The sequence below is a fragment of the Triturus cristatus genome, chromosome 8, assembly GCF_964204655.1.
Source record: "Triturus cristatus chromosome 8, aTriCri1.1, whole genome shotgun sequence".
NCBI classification, from domain to species: domain Eukaryota; kingdom Metazoa; phylum Chordata; class Amphibia; order Caudata; family Salamandridae; genus Triturus; species Triturus cristatus.
In genome coordinates, this window is record NC_140591.1 from 264,284,917 (window position 1) to 264,305,471 (window position 20,555).

Genomic DNA, 20,555 nt, shown 5'->3' on the forward strand with positions numbered 1-20,555 from the left:
CACGCGAGGAGGGAGCACATACAGACGGGGAGCTCCAAACGATTTAACACCGGCTTCACCTGCGTTGCTGCAGCGTGCGCAAACAAAAGACACAGACAAAAGCCAATCCTAAGCAAAGGAGGAGTGAGACCCTACAAAGTACATACAACAGATTGCCTCACAGCGCAAGCACTGTTTAAGCTCGACCTAAAAAGTAACAAAAGGACGGTTTTTGTTCCGAAAAACGTGGCAACAGTAACTGTTTATTGTGCACTAACTTTTGTATATTCCACACTGGTAAAGGGATACTCTCTTTATAACCAATCTAATCCTGAGCCTGCTCGACCTGGATACTGCCCAAGCATAAATATAACAGACCCTTCCTGGCACTAAGATGGTTTGAGCCCAAACACATACAACTGAGATGGAAGGAACCATTGCCTTCCTACGGGTATTGCATTCTGAAACATGTATCGTAACACCATCCACCTCATAAAAAAGACATACGCGTTCATTTATAGTGATGAAGCAGGAGAACACAGATAATATTCCAAGAAAAGGCTTACAACCTGTAGAAATGTTTTGTACTCATTTAAGAAATGGTGCCTACTGTCTTTTGGGTTGGTCCCAGGACAACAGGCTGCTCCGAAAAAATTCACATTGATGGCGTCCTCATATCAATGAATAAACCCAGTTCTACAATTCATTTCCATGGTTCCTGCCTTGAATCAGGGCACAAGGCAGGAGATGCAGAGAAGAATTAAATCCCTGTCTTAGACACTTTGGGTGGTTGATTGTGGTTGAATCTAGGTCTCAGTGGTGTGTGGCACATGCATTATGCAGTATGAACCAATGAAGAGGCTTGGATCCTCCTCCTTTGTGCTCCTGGATGGTCTGAGATCCCCGTCTGTGCTCCAAGGTTGGCGGGAGATGGTTGAATCAGTTGTCTAGCTCTGCTATGTGCTTTGACAGGGTCCTTCTCCTGAAGAATAGATGATTATCTAAAAGAACGCAGGCCATCAGGGTTTAATACTTCGAGATATGTTGGGCCTGCTGAACGGCCATTACCTGGTGGTTGTGCAAGCACTTCAGCCATGCCATGCACCCATATCTGATATCATCTGGTAAGAACTTGGCCCACCAGTATGGTGGGCGCTGTTGGGAATGCATATTTGAAGGTGATGCTGTCTGCCTGGTAGCTGCAGGGACTGGCCTCTGTCCATCTTGTATTATGTACTCCTTCATGCAGGGCATGATCTAGACAAAGTCTAACATTACAAAACCCTAGAAATTTACTGAAAGCCTCACTGAAGGATGTTAAACTTCTCCATTGATCTCACATGCTAACCTACCATGCATAGTCTGTAAAAAAGTGCTATTCAAAGAAACGTTATGGTTTGAGTCCATAAAACCTAAAAACATATATTTTTAAAAAAAAAAGAACATTTACTATTACCATTTACGATTATCTTCACACTATAACTCCCTATAATGTGCTGCGCCTGACCTCACAAATGACATCATCATGGAGGGTGTAACACATGATATCACTTATGACCTCACCATTCACAGCATCAACACTGCAAGACATTGCCCCCCAGAACAAGGCTGGTGTTTGTAGCAGCAGGCAGGCCTCTGTGCACAAGCAGGTCTTTTACTGTTGTAAGCAGAGTGGACAGTGAGTGCAAGAGCAATAAAGCACGCCATGGGAGGGCCCTGCTTGCACAATTAATCTTCATCAAATGCAGCTCTCAGCATAAGTTTCGGTTTAAAAAGGGTGAACCCTGTTTGCCGAAGGACTTATCCTGTTTTGAAGTCATAGTTGTTCAACAAGGTTCTTTGTTTTGGTCCGGCTAATAAATAGTTTCCTTTATGCTTCAGGGAGGCGGTTTCACGTCTCTCTTATCGGCGTCCGTTATTGTTGGCTACTGTTGCTGGATGACATACTGTAGTGACTGTTCAGTAGGTTTAATTTCAGATTAAAAACCAAACAAAGAACAACTGTTTGAGGAAAACGGTTCTGCTTACTGTACTTTTTCAAGAGACTATCAGCGTTTTAGGAGCGGCTTAGAAAGTGATAACGGACTGGCATTGTTCCACGAGCTGCACTCAAATTTTTTTTTCAGGTTATAACCGTAGAAGAAGAGGATTAGGAGGAGACATTTTATGTGATCTGCAAAATGTATGTCCAGTGTTTGCTTAGAAGATTTTGGAACATCCCCTACATTCCGCATGGCTGCCCAGGTGCACACGCGAGGAGGAAGCACATACAGACGGGGAGCTGCAAATAATGGAACTCCGGCTTCACATGTGCTGCTGCAGTGCGGGAACAGTTCCGCCTACCCATCCTGTCAGAATGGCCAATCCTGCCAACCTCTTGTTCCCCTTTGTCTCACTATCTGATAGTATTACACAAAGGTCAACTGCCAAGCTATTCTTAGTCAATTGGCATTTTCAGAATTGTGTCTTAAAATCCCACTTAATCATTAAAGACGATTTAAAATTAAAATTAGAGTCCAAACTTCACATTTATATCTGTTCCCAATCAAGTGTTGGCACTTATTAAATGTAATACGGTAACCCCATTTTATCCAATGGGAGAAATAGGCTTTGCAGTTGTGAAAAACAAATTTAGGAGTTTTTTACTACCAGGACATGTAAAACTTAAAAACATGCGTTCTACTTCCAGTTAAATGCACCCTACACTACGGGCTGGTCAGGGCCTGACCTTTATGTTTTTATAAGGAAGGTTTAGGCCTGGCAATCCATTGGCAGTTTTAAAACTGCACTACAGGCTGCAAAGGCAGGCCTGAGATGTATTTAAAAGTGCTACTTAAGTGGGTGGCACAATAAGAGCTGCAGCCTAGTAGTAGCATTTAATTTAAAGGCCCTGGGTACATATAGTACCATATACTAGAGGCTTACAACTAAATGAAGTATGCCAATCACATGTTAGTCAATTGTACCATGTTTTAACGAGAGCGCACAGGCACTTTAGGTCTGGTTAGCAGTGGCAAAGTGCACAGAGTCCTAATACCAACAAAAATGAAATTCAGAAAATGGGAGGGGTAAAGCAAAATGTTTGGGGGTGACCCTGCAAAGAGGGTCAAATCCAACAGTAGGTGTCCCCCATGGATCAACAGCCTCAGCTCTTTTCTTCACTGTATATCTGCCCCACTTCATAATGTTGCCTACACATTTAAGCTTATCTACTATAACTTCATTGATACTCAGTCGTTGGACAGTCTGAATACCAACATACAGTAGACACTTGGATACTAAAACCTCACCTGAAATAGATTCTCCAAAAGCTCAGATTTCCCTCATATACTTTGGAGACCCTATAACCAGGCCACAAACCGGCCTAAGGAGATGGGGTGGCTCTTAACACTTTGATAGAAGCAGATGTGATTATGGACTCTTAAGTTCGAATGCCAATGTTAAGTCTACAATGTGATGAAAATAGTTTTCAACTCTAAGAACATTATGGCATATCTTTCTTTACTTGGGTTACATGCATAGGTCCAGGCCTCAACAGCACCACTGATCTACTCACGTTATTCATTGATTATATCAGTAGTCTCTATCAATTTAGAATTGCTGCTGCCATAAGAGCCAATATGACTTTATCACTCCTGCTCTTAAAGCCATGTAGAGACCACCTGTAGCAAGCATAATAGCCTTCAAAGCACTGTACGTTCCCAGCACAACTAACCAAGGCCATGGACAAATTAACCTAGAGTCCAGTGTTTAGCTTTACACCAAAGTAGAATAAACAGATTAACCATGGCGCCATCCTAATAATTCATACTTTCAGAGCAACACTCATAGTCTGCAGGTATGTTCCTTCTTGGTACTTCTCTACAGACTAACAAACTGCCTACCCACAAAAGTATGGAAAATCAACAATCACCTAGAACATAGATAAACAGTATATAATTGCCTTGTATCCAAAATATGGCTCAACTCACCCTAAATATATAAGATTCTCTTCTCGTTACATTGCATAAAATGATCGTAGTACTAGTGGTGGTGTCACTCTCAATACTGAATCAGCTGCCAAAGTCACTTCCAGGCAGGTTTTCTTCTTCGGGTATGGTTTTATCACTCCTTCCTACACACATTTCACTGCTGCCACTTCTCTACACCCCAATGGATTAGGCCTCCTATCTCACAGTATGCATATATTAGAGTCGTCAAGTGTGAGCCCCAATTTGAGTCCAAGAGGGTAGTTTCAAAGTCCAACCACCTGTTAACCACACCTATGATAACACTGCACCTGCAATGAAATTAGTAGTAGTATGAGTGGCTTCGGATATTTTTACATTCGGTGCAACACCACATGCTTGTGGCCCACATCACCTCACCTTCAAACTCACATAATTCACCCAAATGGTTCTATTTTGATGGTTGTACTCCTAAATATCGACGTACAAAATACCTATCGACAAAATATAAAGTTTACATATATAAAAAGTAAATTACTAAAAGGGTAACTACAAAAATAACTACTAATAAAATGATAAAAATACAGTATGTGAAATAATAGAATTTAAAAAATCTACTTAAAAATGTAGTGTTCCAATATGACTGTAAAATAATTTAAACATATTTAAATATTACTAGATACATGCAAAAATACACAATTTCAAAGTGCATTGCTAAACAAAAATAGAAATCAAGTATCTGTATTTTTTTAAACATAAATATATAAGTATTTGTTTCATATTTTAGCAAAATAAAGAAAAAAAGAATTTAATAAGAGTGTACTTCATTTTACAAAATAATATTGACCACTACATATAAAACGCAGTGTAAAAACGTATATTACATTGATAACACCAATTTTTAAATATTATGGGACCGATTCCGATCTGGGTCGGAAAGCTCTCCGACCGAGCCGGATCGGAGTGTTTTATGACCGAGCCGAACTCCTGCAGTTCGACCGAGCGAGTATGATGCGGCCACATTCCGCCAGACTCGGTTCGGTCCGACTCCCATAGAAGTAAATGGGAGCCGGTCGTACGACGCGTACATGGGCTCCCATTGACTAAATGGGTACGTCTCGCACAAGGGTGCCCCCTACAGTGGGTACGCGTCGGTGCCATCTGTACTGTACATGCCTGTGTTGGGGAGACCCTTGGGTCTCCCCCTGTGTCCGAGTCGTAAAGCTGCGGGTGACAGGAGGCCCGACGCGGACCCCCAAAGGCAGTTTCCCAGACGTTTTGCGATCCAGAAACTTCGGCTCGATCCGGCTGTCTGACGCGTGCATCGTACTGGCTTGGTCGGAATTCGCCTCCATTGCAAGGCACGGTTTGCTTACTGATGAGGCGTACGGAGAGATTCGGACCCAGAAACGAGTCGGTCGGTGATTTTGCGTTTCTCGCATCATACTTGCTCGCTCGTACAGCTGTACGAGTTGGTCGGTAAACATGCATATGTTTCGTACTTTTTACGGCCGGATCACGTTCGGAGCCCTTCCGGGCAAGATCGGAATCGACCCCTAATTGTTAAAAAGCAAAAAAAAGAAAACTTAAACATATCTCAAAGCACATTCTCAATACTCATGCAGCCACTGAATACAATTTAAATAATTTATTATTACACTTCTACTCTTTTTAAAATCTGTTAGAAATGGGATTTCTGGTTGTCTGTGGTATGCGCCCAGGCCAGGCAGGAACCACCATTCTAATCAGGGTAAGCTAGATACACAGTAACCTGTGCTCACCCTCTGGTAGTTTGGCACAGAGTAGTCAGGCTTATTTATAGAGGCAATGTGTAAAGTCTTTGTGCAACACACAGAGTAACACAATGAACACACCACAAAAAGACACCACACAGGTTTTGAAAAATAGAAAATATATATCTGAGCAAAACCTGAGAAAAATGACAAAGAAACAGTCAATAGAAGTCGAGATATGAATTTTTAAAGATTAAATGCAAAAATAGTTCATAGACGCCACTAGCGGTCAAAAGTTTATTTGAGGTCACAAGAGATCCGGTTCAAATCCAAAGTTTAGGCTAATCGCAATGGAGGGAAGGCCAGCTATAGGACCCATGCAGGGCCCCTGAGAATGTTCCTTGTATGGAGCAAAGCGTTGATGCAGAGGGTACCATGCGTTGATCTTTTCCATGCAATTGGGTCGCTGCATCGTTGACAAGCTTCGCTGAACTGAAGGCAATGCATTTTCGTCTAGCCGCAAAGTGCGTCGTCTTCGGGCTGCTCAGGCTGTGTAACCGCCTTAGCGTCGGCCTCGGAGGGTGATGTGTTAGTTCCCACCGGCACAGTGGTGACAATGCGTTGGTTTTGTAAACAACAGCAGCAGAACTCACTTCTGAGGCCTAGAACTTGGAGAGGGCATCTCAGGTAAAGATAGAACTCACAGAGGGCAGAGTCCAGCTGCACCAGCCGAATTGCAAGAAGTCTTTTGCGTCCCTGAGACTTCAGGTAACAGGAGGCAAGCCAACAAGCCCTTGTAGATCATTTGGAGGAAAGGCCGAGTCCAACTCTCCTTCAGCAGACGGAGGGAGCTGCAAGCAGCAGGCCAACAAGCAGAAAAGCAGTCCAGTTGAGTCCTCTAAGCAGCACAGCAATCCTTCTGCCAGAGGTTCAGTTCAATATCCAGACGTGTCTAATTTTTAGGAAGTCAGAGACTCCGTACTTATACCCAAAAGTGCCTTTGATATAGGGGGTGACTTTAAAGCATCTATCTGAAGAGTATAAGGATCCCTTTCGACCCAGTTCTGTCTGCCAGGCTATCTGTGGGGGTGGGAGTGTAAATCAGTGCTCTGTGTGTGGACAGGACACTACCTATTGTTGTGTGTGGACAGGACACTACCTATTGAACTGTAAGTGTCAGCTCCCCCCTTTCTTCCCTGTCCAGGAAGACCCGTCAGAATGCAGATGAATGTAGATGAGTGCTCAGAATGCAGATGACCCTGGCCTTACTGTGTTTGTGGCTGTCTAGAGGGAATACACAAAGTGTAGCCTTACCCAACCCAGATGTGTATTGGAGACATGCTGTAGGGCATAAAGAGCAGTAAGTATAGAGAAATGGCCACTTTCTAAATGTGGCAATTCCAAAACAGCACTGTTAAATCCAACTTCACCGGTAAGGAGGATTTATCATTACCATTCCAAAGATAGGAAACATACAAAAGGCACTCCTCTCTGATCAAGAATTACAAGAAGTAGTTTTAAATGTCAATTCGAAGTGGCAATAAACTGCACTCAAAGACACTTCAGTGGCAAACCTGGGACAGTTTGAAAAAGGTTACTTCTGTGGATGGCACAAATCAGTGCTGCAGCCCACTAGTAGCATTTGAAGGACAGACCCTGGCTATATGGTATACCACTTTACAAGGGATTTACCAGTACAATAAATATGCCAATCAGGTATACACCTATGTCATTATGTTTAGGGGAGAAGCACATGCACTTTAGCACTGGTTAGCAGTGGTAAAGTGCCCAGAGTCCCAAGGCAAACAAAAACATATCAGCAAAAAGAGAGCAGGGTGACAAAATGTTTGGGGTGACCCTTCAGAGAGGGCTATTTTCCAACAACATCCTTTAATAAATCATTTAAACTTAGAACTAATCAGAAACCTCAATGGCTATATTGGGGGAAAGGGCCATATAAGCCCCTCCACACCCACCCACACAATATAAAAATAAAAACACCCCAGAACTAAAATAAATGAAATAACTCAACACATTTACACAAGAAATGTGTTAATTAATGAACACCATTAACAAATTACATAAACAGTTTCATAATAAATTGTCATTAATGCATTGATATATTTCATATAAAATAGTATGCTTCCAATTCTCCAATGAACCACACAGAATATAAAAATAATTATACATACTAAATTATGAAACATGCAATAATTAACATGTAAAAAATTAACGTTTTAAAAACAATTATTATTGAATTACATTTTAAATACAACAGTAAAAATCCAACCTACCTATAAATCCTTCAACCCGGAACAGTATGTATACAAAATAGTGCTATAAAAACATTACATTCATTTACTTAAGTAAATTAAATAATTTCACAAAATGGAAATGTGCTACATTACATTACATTAGTAGGTTAAAAAAACTAAAAAAAATGATATGCTCATCACTATTTTGTCCTCAATAGTTTTGTTGTCATTATGTTTTGACTGGGAAATTACAGCAATACAATATTTTGGATTTTATATTCAGGATCCATGCCTTTTAGGCCCAAACTACATCCAACACCCTTTAAACAACGAACCAAGAGCATGCCTATGAACTTCATGCAAATTGTAGCACTGCATGACTTTGTCAGAGCTATGAAGTGCTATATAGATTTTATGGCAAGGCACGTAGGCCAATATTATGAATATATCTCTTTAATTGCAACACACAGCAGCAACTAAAAATAAATGCAAAGAACTTAGATTAGGAACCTGTTAATGTTCTAATAGCTATTGAGTTCCCTGTGTGGCAGCATCTTCCTTCTTTGTTGCTGCTCACAGCTCAGATAAGTTCACTATTTTACATATGCTTAAATTGTGTGTGAATGACGCCGTGATTGTGTTTGCACGCTTAAGATCAAGGAGCCTTCGAGAGAGTGCCGGGTCCAGAAGTAGGTCGTGGTTGCTATTCCTGCTACTTTCTGGTGCCCAAGAAGGATTGAGGCCTTTGTCCTATCCTCGATCTACGCTCTCTCAATTTCTTCCTCAAGAAAGAGAATTTAAGATGCTCAGGTCCTGTGTGCAGTGGACCCTAGTTACTGGATGTTAGCATTGGACTTTCACGACTACTTTCACATTCCCGTCCTGCCTGCCCACAGGTGTTACCTGCGCTTCACAGTGGCTCGCTGTTAAAGGTGTGCTTGCCCCAGGCTGTCGTCTCCCACCTCTAGACTACGGCAGACCTCCTGCATTCCCTTGGGTTAACTGTCAACGTCCCAGAGTCATACCTGACTCACTCACAGACGTTCCCTTTCATCTGAGCTGATCTGGACACAGTGCAGTTTCGGACCTATCCTCCCGAATGGCAAATCCTGGATATCCAGGCTATGATAATGATGTTTCAGCCTTTATCCTTGTTTTCGGTAAGACTGACTCTGAAGCTGCTGGGCCTCATGGCCTCCTGCATCCTGCTTGTGACACATGCCCGTTGGCATATGCAGGCTCTGCAGTAGGACCCCTCTCCCTTCCACAACCAGATCTGACCATAGTGACAGATCCTGGGAAGGGGCAGACATCTAGGAGAGGTGGAGATCAGAGGACTCTGATCTCTAGCAGAATCCGGACTCCACATAAACCTGTTGGAGCACCATCGATCCGATTGGCATTGAAAGCTTTTCTATCCTCCATCCAGGGCAGGCTAATGCAAACGTTCAGAGACAACACAACCCCCAAGTGGTACTGCAATAAGCTGTGGGGTAGTGTTCTCAACCCTATTTCAAGAGGCCTGCATCTCTGGACATGGCTTTCCTCACTTTCTCCATGGGCAATTTCAATACACAATCCAACGTCCAAATCTGAAAACGCAAAAACACAGTTTCCCAACTTGGTTCCTAGCAGGACTTCTTTCTGTTCACTACAAACCCCAAGTCCTCTATCACTCGAACTGCCATTGTAGTATGATTGTGGGCCAACTCCCTGCTCTGAGACATAATAAGGATGTCGTCTAAGTAAACTATCAGTCTCACCCCTCTTGTGCGCAACCACGCCACTATTTGTCTCATCACCTTTGTAAAGCACCAAGGAGCCGAAGTTAAACCAAAGGGAAGGCTTGTAAATCTCCACATGGTTCCTTTCAATTGAAACTCCAAAAGATCCTTCTGATATAGGCAAACAGGAACAGTTAGGTAAGCATCTTTCAGATCTAGGCTGGTCAACCAGTCCCCTCTTCTCAAGAGGTCCCTCAACATGTGTATCCCTTCCATATAGAAATGATTGTACTCTACCGACTCACTTAATTCTTTCAGATTTATCACTGGTCTCATGCCCTTGTCCTTTTTCTCAACGAGGAACAGATTGCTTACAAACCCTGCAGAGGTATCGCCTGATTTCTCTATTGCTCCTTTCTTTGCCAAATCTTGAACTTCTTGGTTACGAATTTTTCCTCTTTTGGAAACCTTAAAGGTGTCTGCCGTCTTATCTGAACCAGTTTTTCCCCAAAATCTATCTAATTACCACTCACAGTTTTTAACACCCAGGGGTCGGAAGTTATCTCTTCCCATCTGTCTAAAAATGGGCGAGTCTGCCACCCAGTTTTTCCTGTAGAGACAAATGGTTGCTTCCCGAACATACCTTGTTGTCTTGATCTTCTGTCTCCTCTAAAACGTCCTCTTCCTCTCTTTCTCTGGGGGTAGAAACTTGGTGAAAAGTTTCCAGATGATTGGTAGCCACAGGGTCTATATCCACGAGAAAATAAGTCAGTGTAATTCCAAAAACCCGGCCGGGGAAATGGACCCTACATTCTCCCGGCCATTCCAAAACCTTCCTAATATCTTTTTGTACTTTTGTATGGAGTTAAAGGCTCTTGCATACTGAGCGATTTCTTTCACAAACTCCTCACCAAAAAGGAGAACCTTCGCCTCCTGACCCGTATTCTTTCCCTGACAACTCCACTAGTTTCAGGTCAATTTTCATAAGCAGACTCTTCTTACGTTCTGAACACAGGTATACGTTCGCATTCCACAATAAACAAACTGCTCTCTGCACCCATTGCCTCAGTTCTGGGACATTTACAGCGCTTTCTGATAGGCCTCTTCACAAAGGTCAAATATTTTAGCTAGGGGACCAAAACCATCCAGGAAGCGGTCCTGACAGCCGTTCAAGCCTTTATCGAGTCCTCACCTTGGGTCTGTACCCAATTTATTAGGAAATGCAGGCATCTTTGCATCCAACTAGGGAGTGTAAGCCACCTTATTGGCTAGAGAAGGTCACGGACACTCGGAACGAAGTCTAGTCCGAACTTCCTATGGAATTTCTCTCCTTATGCAGAGTTCCACATACTTACCCACATGCTTTATTGGGACCCATTGAGGAGATAGTGGGTGTTGAATAGCGTTAGGGTCAAACATAAAGTCACCCAAAGGGTCTTTAATCTGTTCCAAACTTTCCTACTCTCTCCTTTCCTTTTTACTCTCTTCTTCTCTATTTCCTCATCCTCTGAGGTATCAAAGTCGGAAGAGCACAAAACTACGATATCCCCACTGCTGGAGGGTACATTGCATACAATAGCTCTGTGATCCCCTTGAGCGGCCTTTATAGCCTTACCACACAACTCCTTTTGAGTTAGTCTGTATTTGCCTTTCTGATTCAAGGCCCCTTTCTCCTTGCTGACCTTCTCCTTAGACAGATGTTTCCTCTTTTGAGTAGCTTTCCTGCCACTTCCACTCATTGTGGCATCGCCTACCACCTCCTCTACTGACCAAAATTGTTCTTCCTCCATCCTTTTCCCACACCTACCTCCCAACTTATCAATGCAGTCATCCAGGTTTCTCCCCAGCTGTGTAGCCAACAGAGAGACTGCCTTATCAACACACTCCTGAACTCTGTCCTCAACATTACCTTCAACAGTAAACAGTCCCCTAGAAAAACTCTCCTCTTCCTGTTTAAAAGCCTATTTGCTACCAAAAAAGCTCCTCTCAATGCCAAACATGAGTGAAACACTGAGCCAGGCTAAAAAACTGCCTACAGCCTCTTTTACAAGCCCAAAAGATGGCTGTCTGTAATTAATTCAATTCCCTACTTAAAAACCGATCTAAAATGGCCGCCGCCTCACCTGACACCTGTACGGTGGCCCAAGAAGGAAAGAATCACGAAGACACAATCTATGCAGGTGCAAGGATGCAGGCACCAGAGAAGGCGAGCCTAATTCCTTATTTTTTCAAAACATCGTCGGGGACTGTTGTTCTCCGCGCTATTAATATTATATTTTCCCTGCAGGGAAAGTTTAAAGAAAGCCAGACCTGAAATTGGTCCGCGCGTGCTCCCGCTGCCGAGTAGGGCATCGAGAGCCCACGCGCACACCAATTACTGTTGGTGACAGCGCGGGCTCCCAGTGCCTGTGACGGCTTGGGAGCCCTCGCAAAGCTCGATTCAAATCAACAGCTCGAGCGCACCTGCTTTCAGTTCCGTGCGCTCGAGCTCAATCGGGTCAGTTTTCAGACGAATTGCGAAAAACAATTGAACCCAGGACTGATTCGGCTTGCGGAAGCCGGCGCCCATAAAAGAGTCAAAAGACTCTTCCTTTTTTTTCGCACACCGCGTTTAGTTAAGGTTCAGAGCCTCTACCGCAGTCAGGACTATTACAGGGGAAGAGTAGCTAATCCGATAAGACTAAGGAGCTTTCCCAAGTAAATTAACTTATTTTAAACAAGTTAACGTAACTCAGCCATGATCTTTAATGCGCAAACACAATCACAGCATCATTCACACACAATTTAAGCATATGTAAAATAGTGAACTTAGCTGAGCTGTGAGCTGCAACAAAGAATGAAGATGGCTGCCACAAAGGAAATTAAAAAGCCGTTAGAAGATTAATAGGTTCCTATTCTAAGTTCTTTACATTGTTTTGTAGTTGCTGCTGTGATTTGCAATTAAAGAGATGTGCATAATATCAGCTTCTGTGTCTTTAAGAAAATCATGATTTTCTACCCACCCTAGCTGTGGAATAGTGAATTATATGTATGCAGCAGCCACTTACCGTGTTACTTTTTCTGGTTTTCTTTCCAGAACACAGCCCAGTAATAGATTCGTTAGACCCGTCGGCACTAAGTAATTGTGCCATACTGGGACAGATAGCCAATTCAACTGCAACCACCCTTCAATCTACTGAGCATTACTTGACTAAGATGTGTTCTAGTTAACAATCAATTCTGTGATATTTTACAGGGATAGTTAGAGGAGACCAAACCTTCTTTTGTCGCAGAAAGACACTCGCAAGAGCACTTAGAAACCATGATTATATTTTCAAGACTTATTTTACTGCATACACCATAAGTAGTAAATATAATAAAACTAAGCAAAATAGTAACAATGATATTTGTCAGATAGATGAATAATAAAAAATATTGTAAAATTGTGGCGACACCATAACGTTTTATTTATATCAATATCTCCAACCTCGCCCATATATCTCAAGGCTCATTAAGCAAAATTTTGCACCAAAAAGAGTTCTACTTCAAGTTTCAGAGAAGGTTCAAACCTGCATGCCTCTTCTGAAAATTAGAACCAATGTTCACCAAAGTATCAGCATTTGTTGCTATTGTTGTCTACGTGGGCAGGCAGACAGATAAGCTCGATGGGTAAAGGCTAGATGTGCAAACCTGTAGTCTTTGGTGATGGAAGGTCATTACAGTTCTGTATGGACCTCTGTCTCGAGTCTCTGGCATGAAGTAATCTCTGGTAGAACAGTTTTCTCTATCTCACCACACTCTGTAACTTATATATTGCATCTGAACATTGTTGAACATTTTAAAAATAAACAATGACAGCCTTTCACTTACATACATTATGTGAAATCTTGCTTATTGTTTAAAAACAATAAACAAAAAGTGAAGTTATCACCTTCTACGAAACCTTGTTATTATTCAAAACAATCACTGTAAAAGAAAACTTGATCCATACAGAATAACATGAGTTCATTCAAGCAGACTTAATTGTCATGCTGCAGTGAATATGACATGAGGACATTATTTGAAACCTATTCCTAAACAAACAAAACATAGAGCCAAAAAGGGGTATACACAAAAGATAAAAAATATGATAATTATAAAAACTTGACCATCCAGAAAGTGATTTGCCCAAGCATATGCTAAGAATGTGTAATATAAATACCAATAAAACACAACACAGTAATCACAGCTGGGTTGTGGATTGTTCAATACTCCGTCCATCATCCCCTTTGGTGTTGCTTTGTTCGCCCTAAGTTGGCAGGGTATGGCCAGACATGGGTCCCTTGCTCACTTTGTCACTGGATTCAAGATAGTCTGGCTGATGAGGGTTATGAACCTGAAATCGGTCCCAGGATGCTTGTTTCCGGTCCAGGGAAGACATGGCTTGGCAGTTCGGGCTGGACTGTTCCCATGAGGCACATGGTCAGACTGATTTCCATATGGCCATGACTGAACTGGGGTGGCGGAGTGAGCTAAAGAATGATGATGGATTAAACCCAGATCAATTGACTGGGGGTGAGTGCTTGCAATATTCAACACTCCGTCCATCATCCCCTTTGGCATTGCTTTGTTCGCCTTAAGTTGGCAGGGTATGCCCAGACGTGTGTCCCTTGCTCACTTTGCCACTGGATTCAAGATAGCCTGGCTGATGAGGGTTATGAACCCGAAACCGGTCCCAGGATGCTTGTTTCCGGTCCAGGGAAGACATGGCTTGGCAGTTCGGGCTGGACTGTTCCCATGAGGCACAGGGTCAGACTGATTTGCATATGGCCATGACTGAACTGGGGTGGTGGAGTGAGCCAAAGAATGATGATGGATTAAACCCAGATCAGTTGACTGGGGGTGAGTGCTTGCAATGTTCAACACTCCGTCCATCATCCCCTTTGGTATTGCTTTGTGGATGGTGGGCACAAGCAGGACAACTGAAGAGGAATGATTTAACTGTTTTGGAGTGTGAGGAAGAAGTAATGTATGTTTTCAGTTTTGAGACCTTTCAAAGATTATATTTCTAAGAAAGAGTCTGTTACACATATGATTTTTAATCAGATATTGTTAGACAAAAAAGAGTGTGTGGTTAAAACTGAACCACAGTGATCCGGTACATAAATAGCTCTTCTGCACTAATTGTTTGATCTTTCTCATTTCTAAGGCTGGTCGACTAATGATAAGAAAGCTGATTGCAGATAAGCTTAAGATACCATGGGATGAAATTGTCTTGCAACGAACAGCAAAAGGAAAACCTTTTCTTGCAAATGATGTCGGCAGCACTTTCCCAAATTTCAGTTTTAATGTCTCCCATCAAGGGGACTATGCAGTTCTGGCAGCTGAGCATAGCCTTCAAGTTGGCATAGATGTTATGAAAACTGATTTTCCAGGTAATGTAACTTAGTGCTGTTGCTGAATGTATATCTTTTTTTATCTGGTGCCGCCATGTTCTAGAATGTTATTACATTATGCATTTAAATCTGCCATTCAATTTTCCTTGTTCCTTGTATGTAGTCAATAGTAGTACTGCAGACTTGAGTATGTATATTGCCATACTATGTACTATATCATTTTGAGGTCTCAGCTACAGAACTGCTGCCAAGACCTGTTGTTTTCAGTACATATCATATACCTAGAATGGTCTTTGGGTCAACACCTTGTTCAAGATTGGTTAGCTTTGTTGTCTTATTTTCTCCACTGCTCCTGATTCAATGGCTTTCCTTCATGTTTATTATACATGTGCCCCTCCCAGGAGCATTTCGGGCACAATAGATCCGTTTGAATAACAGGTCGACCTGAATGAGCAGAGATAACTTGCCTGAGCTCAACAGAATATTCGGGGGGATGTGGCATCCTGCCTGAAAGGACTTTCTAAAGCACATGTAAAACTTTGGCACATTTAAAAGTGAGCACAAAAGATTCCTTTCTCAATGCTGCAGGACCATGCTTTTGTTCTACCAGACTTCAGTTTCCTAATTTTGTGTTGGTCGAGGCCCTGTTTCAAACTGGGTTTTAGTGTTAGATATTGTAGGGTACTAGTGATTACTATAGTGCACTTCCCTACACACCCACAACACACAGAGCTCAAGTTTAGTGTGGCCGAACGCTGAAGGATTGGCTCTGCTCTTCATTGTACACAGGACAAGAAAGTGGACTCCAAGGGTCAGTTGGTTACTGTTTAGCTACAGGACACAACAAGCTCCAAGAGCCTTTTCCCTAAAGTAGCCATCTGACTGGTTGGAAAATGAACTTGGATTAAATTTCGCTGTTGACCTCTATCTGAAACCCAAAAAGTCTTAAATCCCTTCCCCTGAGGATCTGTGGTTTTTGAGGCACCAGAAGAAAGGGGGTGATTCCGATGGCGGGCGGACACCGTAGCGGGCGCATCATTGGCCTTTAACATTGTGGGCGGTGCGGCTGGCTGCAGCGCTGTCCGCAATGTTAAAGGTGCTTGCACCGCATTTCCCTGCACCACGTGGCAGGCACCACGCTGTGACTGCCACTTAGTGCATGGAACTGCAGGGAGGTCCAGTGGTGGGGACCCCCCCCGTGCACCTCCCATACACACAGAGAGGGCCCGCAACGGGCCCCAAAGACAGTCCCCGGCTGTCTTTTTGCGTCGGGATATGCGCCGCAAAAAGACAGGCAGAAAGGGATACCGTAATCCCTATGGCCGTGCCTGCACAGCACTGCCGCAATGTTGCCCTGGTTACGGGTTCCGCAAGGCGGCCGGTAAAGGACCGCCTTGCGGCACCATGGCGGACGGACTTTCCGACTTCCGCAGAACCATTGTGATTCCCATCGCCATCGTAATTTGGCGGTGGGAATTTTCTGTATGATGGCAGAATGGCCTGTCGGTGGCGGTCCTTCTGCCATCATAATGAACCCCAAAGTTTGGAAACTTTTTCGATATTTTTGACTTTCAGACTTTTCACCGGGACCAATCCACTTGTGTCTGAATAGGGCTCCATCATGGTTGGCCCCAAATCGTGTCTTGGTCTCAGTCTGCCGCTCCCACAGACTATCATTGTCACTTTGTGCTTTTTGGTGCTCTTTCAACTTTGATATGGAACAGGTAATTCCTGAAAACTAAAACATAAAAAATAAGTCTCTCAAATATACATGTTCTCTAGTATTTCTCCCTATGTTAACTATAGTTACTTCAATCTTCAGCACTACACACACTGTTGGGGAAGATGAGTTACAGTTTCTATTTTTCTGTATAACTTACAAATACCAGTTATATTTTATTGTTCCCTAATCTTAGTGACTGTACAACTCACTAAAACTCTAATACCTTATACATGACATTCATAAATACGTATTCAGTGATCCACTTTAAGAATCCTCCGTATTTCTTAACACAGTACCTTAACTGAACATAACCCCAGTCTTAGTAGTTGGGATAAAAGTTCAGCAGAATAGCTCAGAGTTTGAATCAACAACACGACTCGAGAGCACTTTGCTATAATGCAATTGTCCATTCAAGACAATGTTTGTGAAGGGAAGCAATGGCTCTTTGTGAAGAGATTCGGTATTCTATGTCAGGACAGGATGCTCGTATTATGCTTATCTCTTCCTTTTATTTTCCGCTCAGCAGCCTTATCAACATGTCAAATACAGAAAAGACTACAAATCCCATGAGTATTTGTATTAGAAAAACCCGTTACAACCATAGAGATAGACCCATATAAACAGTAGCAAGGAACAGCACTTCCTCTTTCTTCGCTGCTCAGCAGCCAGTTAAGTGCTTTTCCTTGCTAGTGTCTATTATAATTGTTTGTACCCTGTTGCCTACCTCGTTGGGGGCGGTAGTGTGGGGTCCGTTCTCCCGGTTTTGTACTGGCGCTCGCGCTGTTTCCCGGTGTCGGGACACCGACTGTCATTCTCATGGTCCTCCCCTGCAGGGAGGCCTGTTCTTCAATCCCCTTGCTTCGGCCCGTCGACTAAGGCGAGGCAATGGCAGAGGCACTGTTTCAGGAGCTTTTCATCTCGGGCAGTCTGTGCTGCTTTGTTTTTTAACGTTTGCGGCCACCGCAGGCGAGTAGCTGCGTGGTGTGCTCCGAGCCCGATTGAGGGCGGGGCGCTCTCGAGTACTCCCTGGACGTTAGGGGATTCCTCACATCTCTGGCCTTAATACGCGTGCACATTCTGGATAGTGGGGATTCACTCTTTGCATTCCCCGCATTCTTGACTCCTCGCTCTGCGCTGCCTCTTCCGGCATTCACATGGCGGAGGTCACTCACACCTGAGGGAGGTTCGCGTTTCCCCTGGGTGACATTATAATCTACTTTTGTCCAGAGTTTTTCCCCCTTGGTAAATTATCAGCTAATTTGATCATTTCTCATTGGCTCCAGAGTGCGGTTTCTCCGCAGAGCGTTCGATCCATTCCAGCCTCTCGCCCACAAGCCTATCCCGTCCTAAACAAGCTTTGGCTAATCCAAAACAGTATTCTACCTTTTCCTTCAGTCTGGTGCTTGTTCCCTCCTAACCTACCTTCTGAACATGGCAGGTGAATACTATGACTGGGAGCCTGTGGAGGAGGAACACTCTTTGCTTCCTGTACATGTTGAGTTGGTGGATGCGATTGACGCTTCCTTGGAGAGAACTGTCTCCTCAGTGCTTGAGCCCTTAAGCCACAGAATCATTGAACTGATGGTCAGGAGGACCACCGTTCCCTTGTCAGAGGGAGGCGGGGGACTCCCTCTTCTGGTGCAAGAGGCTGTCCCAAGGGCAAGGGCAAAGCGCATGTAGAACCCCCTAGGACCACCTCTATGGATGCCATTGAGAGGCTATGCCAGGCCTTCCTAAAGAGGCGCCATGAGGACGATGTCCAAGAGGATTCCCAACTGGGAGAGACCCCCGACCCCCGATGAAGGTTCCCGCCCTCAAGATGAGGCAGAAGACAATACCGGGGCAGACACCGGTGTAGACAGTGACTCGGATAATGAGCCAGATCCGAGTAGACCCTGACACCTGGAAGGGGGTGCCAAGAAAGGCACCTTAAAACAACGATTCCACAGATACCTCAGGGATGTTAAGTCCTCTGCGGATTGGATACCAGCGCCTTTGGTGGTGTCTTATGTGACCAGCCGCATCAGAAAGTCTATGGATCAAGAGGTCCGCGGCCGTCTGGAGGCAGAATGACCTTGGCCTTCACTGGCGAATAAGGTGGCACACCTCTGAAATTGACTCTAGAATGGCGACTTTCATTACCAAATTTATTAAAAAAAAGGAAAAAAAAAGGGACTAGATCGCTCTTGGCGGTCTTGCCAGGATAAGGTACTAGATGTCCTGGGGCCACTCACTAACATTCTAGACATGGCGGGAGACGACAAAGAGACCAGCCACTTGATAGATCCTGCGATACTCTCGGGTTGGGCCCAAAGGTCTCTATGTTTGCTCGGAAATGTGATGTGCCCTTTCAACAGAACACAGACATTCTCTGCTCATTAAATTGAGCCCAGACTTGGTCAACTAGCCACCACAGAGGCTGGCCCAGTGGTGAACTGAGGTCTCTTTGGAGAACTGTTCATAAAAGAACTCTCCCAGTTCGTGAACACTTTCTCTTCTCTCGATAAGGCTCAGCAATCCATCAAGAAAGTTTTCAGTCAGCATATTTTTGGAGGGGCTGGAAGAGGTAGGGTGTGCTCCTCTGGCTTAACAACCAATTCCAACCCCCACAGACTTCCGACTAAACACTCCATGTAGTGGAAGGACCAGAAACAGTTTGGGGGCTTCTACCCCTCAAGAGGCTGCGGCAAGGGCAGTGGCGGAAAAGGTGGCTTCCATGGAGCCAACAACTCACCAAGAGGTGTCACCGGTAAAGCATACCCCTTCTTTCCTACCAGGGATGGGGGAAAGGTTGCAAGGATTCCTGCACAAGTGGGCAGAGATTACACAAGACGCTTCGGTTCTACAGATGGTCACGGGGTTTCACATAGAATTCCATGGCACACCGCGCCAACGGTCTTGACCTCGACCATTGGTCTTTTTGCGAGAAGGAGCGCAGGTGGTCGACAGGAAGATAGCAGAACTCCTCCAAAAAAGGGCCATTGTTCCTGTCTCCCCTCATCCCAGAGGCTTTATCAGCAAAATGTTATTGGTCGAAAAAAAAGACAAGGGTTTCAGACCAGTGATCAATCTGCAGGATTTCAATCGGTGGATGGTCTACCGCCATTTCAAAATGGAAGGGATCCACCTTCTCAGGCATATCCTTTTACCAGGTGACTGGATGGTATGGCTCTACCTGAATGATGCCTATCTGACAGTGCCGATCTTTTACCCCCCATGGATGCTTCCACCAATTTCAATGGAGGAACTGGTTTTACGAGTTCACTTGTCTTCCAGTCGGTCTGTCCTCAGCTCCTTTGTGTTTAAAAAAGCTGTTAAAACCAGTCATGGAATGGCTCTGCGCATGAGGTGCACGCCTCATAGTCCACCTCGACGTCATCCTCCTGATGCACCAAGAGGAGGTGGTGTTGCTCTCCCAGCTTCGGATGACTCAAACCCTCCTACAGGACCTGGGATTTATCTTGAACAATCTGAAATCGGTGTTCACCTCAGCGCAAAGCATGACCTTCCACCCCGCAACAATGCCTGCGATTGCCCTAGCCAAAAATATGTTTGTTCACAGGGAACTACGCCGTACTTTGGCGAAAGACACATTCTCCCTGCGGCACTTGGCTCGGATCGTTTGTCTCTTGTCGTCCTCAATCCAGGCGATTTTTCCCAGTCCTCATTATCGGACTCTAAAACGCCTGAAAACTCAACATTTACACTAGGGCCTAACAAATACCCAGCAAGTTGCCCTATCTCCGGAGACCCGCTCAGAGCTGCTTTGGAGGTTAGAGCACATGCAAGCATGGAACAGGAGGGCCATTTTCGGCTCAGTTCCAGTGCTGGTGATCGAGT

The 20,555-nt window shown here is 44.1% G+C and overlaps 2 protein-coding genes across 9 annotated transcripts in view; one reads left to right on the plus strand and one right to left on the minus strand.

Annotated features, from left to right (window-relative positions):
• The window catches only part of KBTBD3 (kelch repeat and BTB domain containing 3), a 192,674-nt gene extending 175,110 nt beyond the window's left edge, over positions 1-17,564 (minus strand). The window contains exon 1 of the mRNA XM_085621476.1: positions 17,440-17,564. The gene's annotated coding sequence lies outside the window, so the exon portion shown is untranslated. The remainder of the gene's footprint in view (positions 1-17,439) is intronic.
• Positions 1-20,555, plus strand: part of AASDHPPT (aminoadipate-semialdehyde dehydrogenase-phosphopantetheinyl transferase) — a 301,142-nt gene that overhangs the window by 44,129 nt on the left and 236,458 nt on the right. For all 8 annotated transcript variants that reach the window (XR_014967670.1, XR_014967671.1, XR_014967669.1 and 5 more), the window contains exon 2: positions 14,806-15,031. Coding sequence is in view for 5 of the 8 variants with exons in the window: in XM_085621482.1 (XP_085477608.1) it covers positions 14,806-15,031 (226 nt within the window). In the remaining 3 variants the exon portion in view is untranslated. The remainder of the gene's footprint in view (positions 1-14,805; positions 15,032-20,555) is intronic.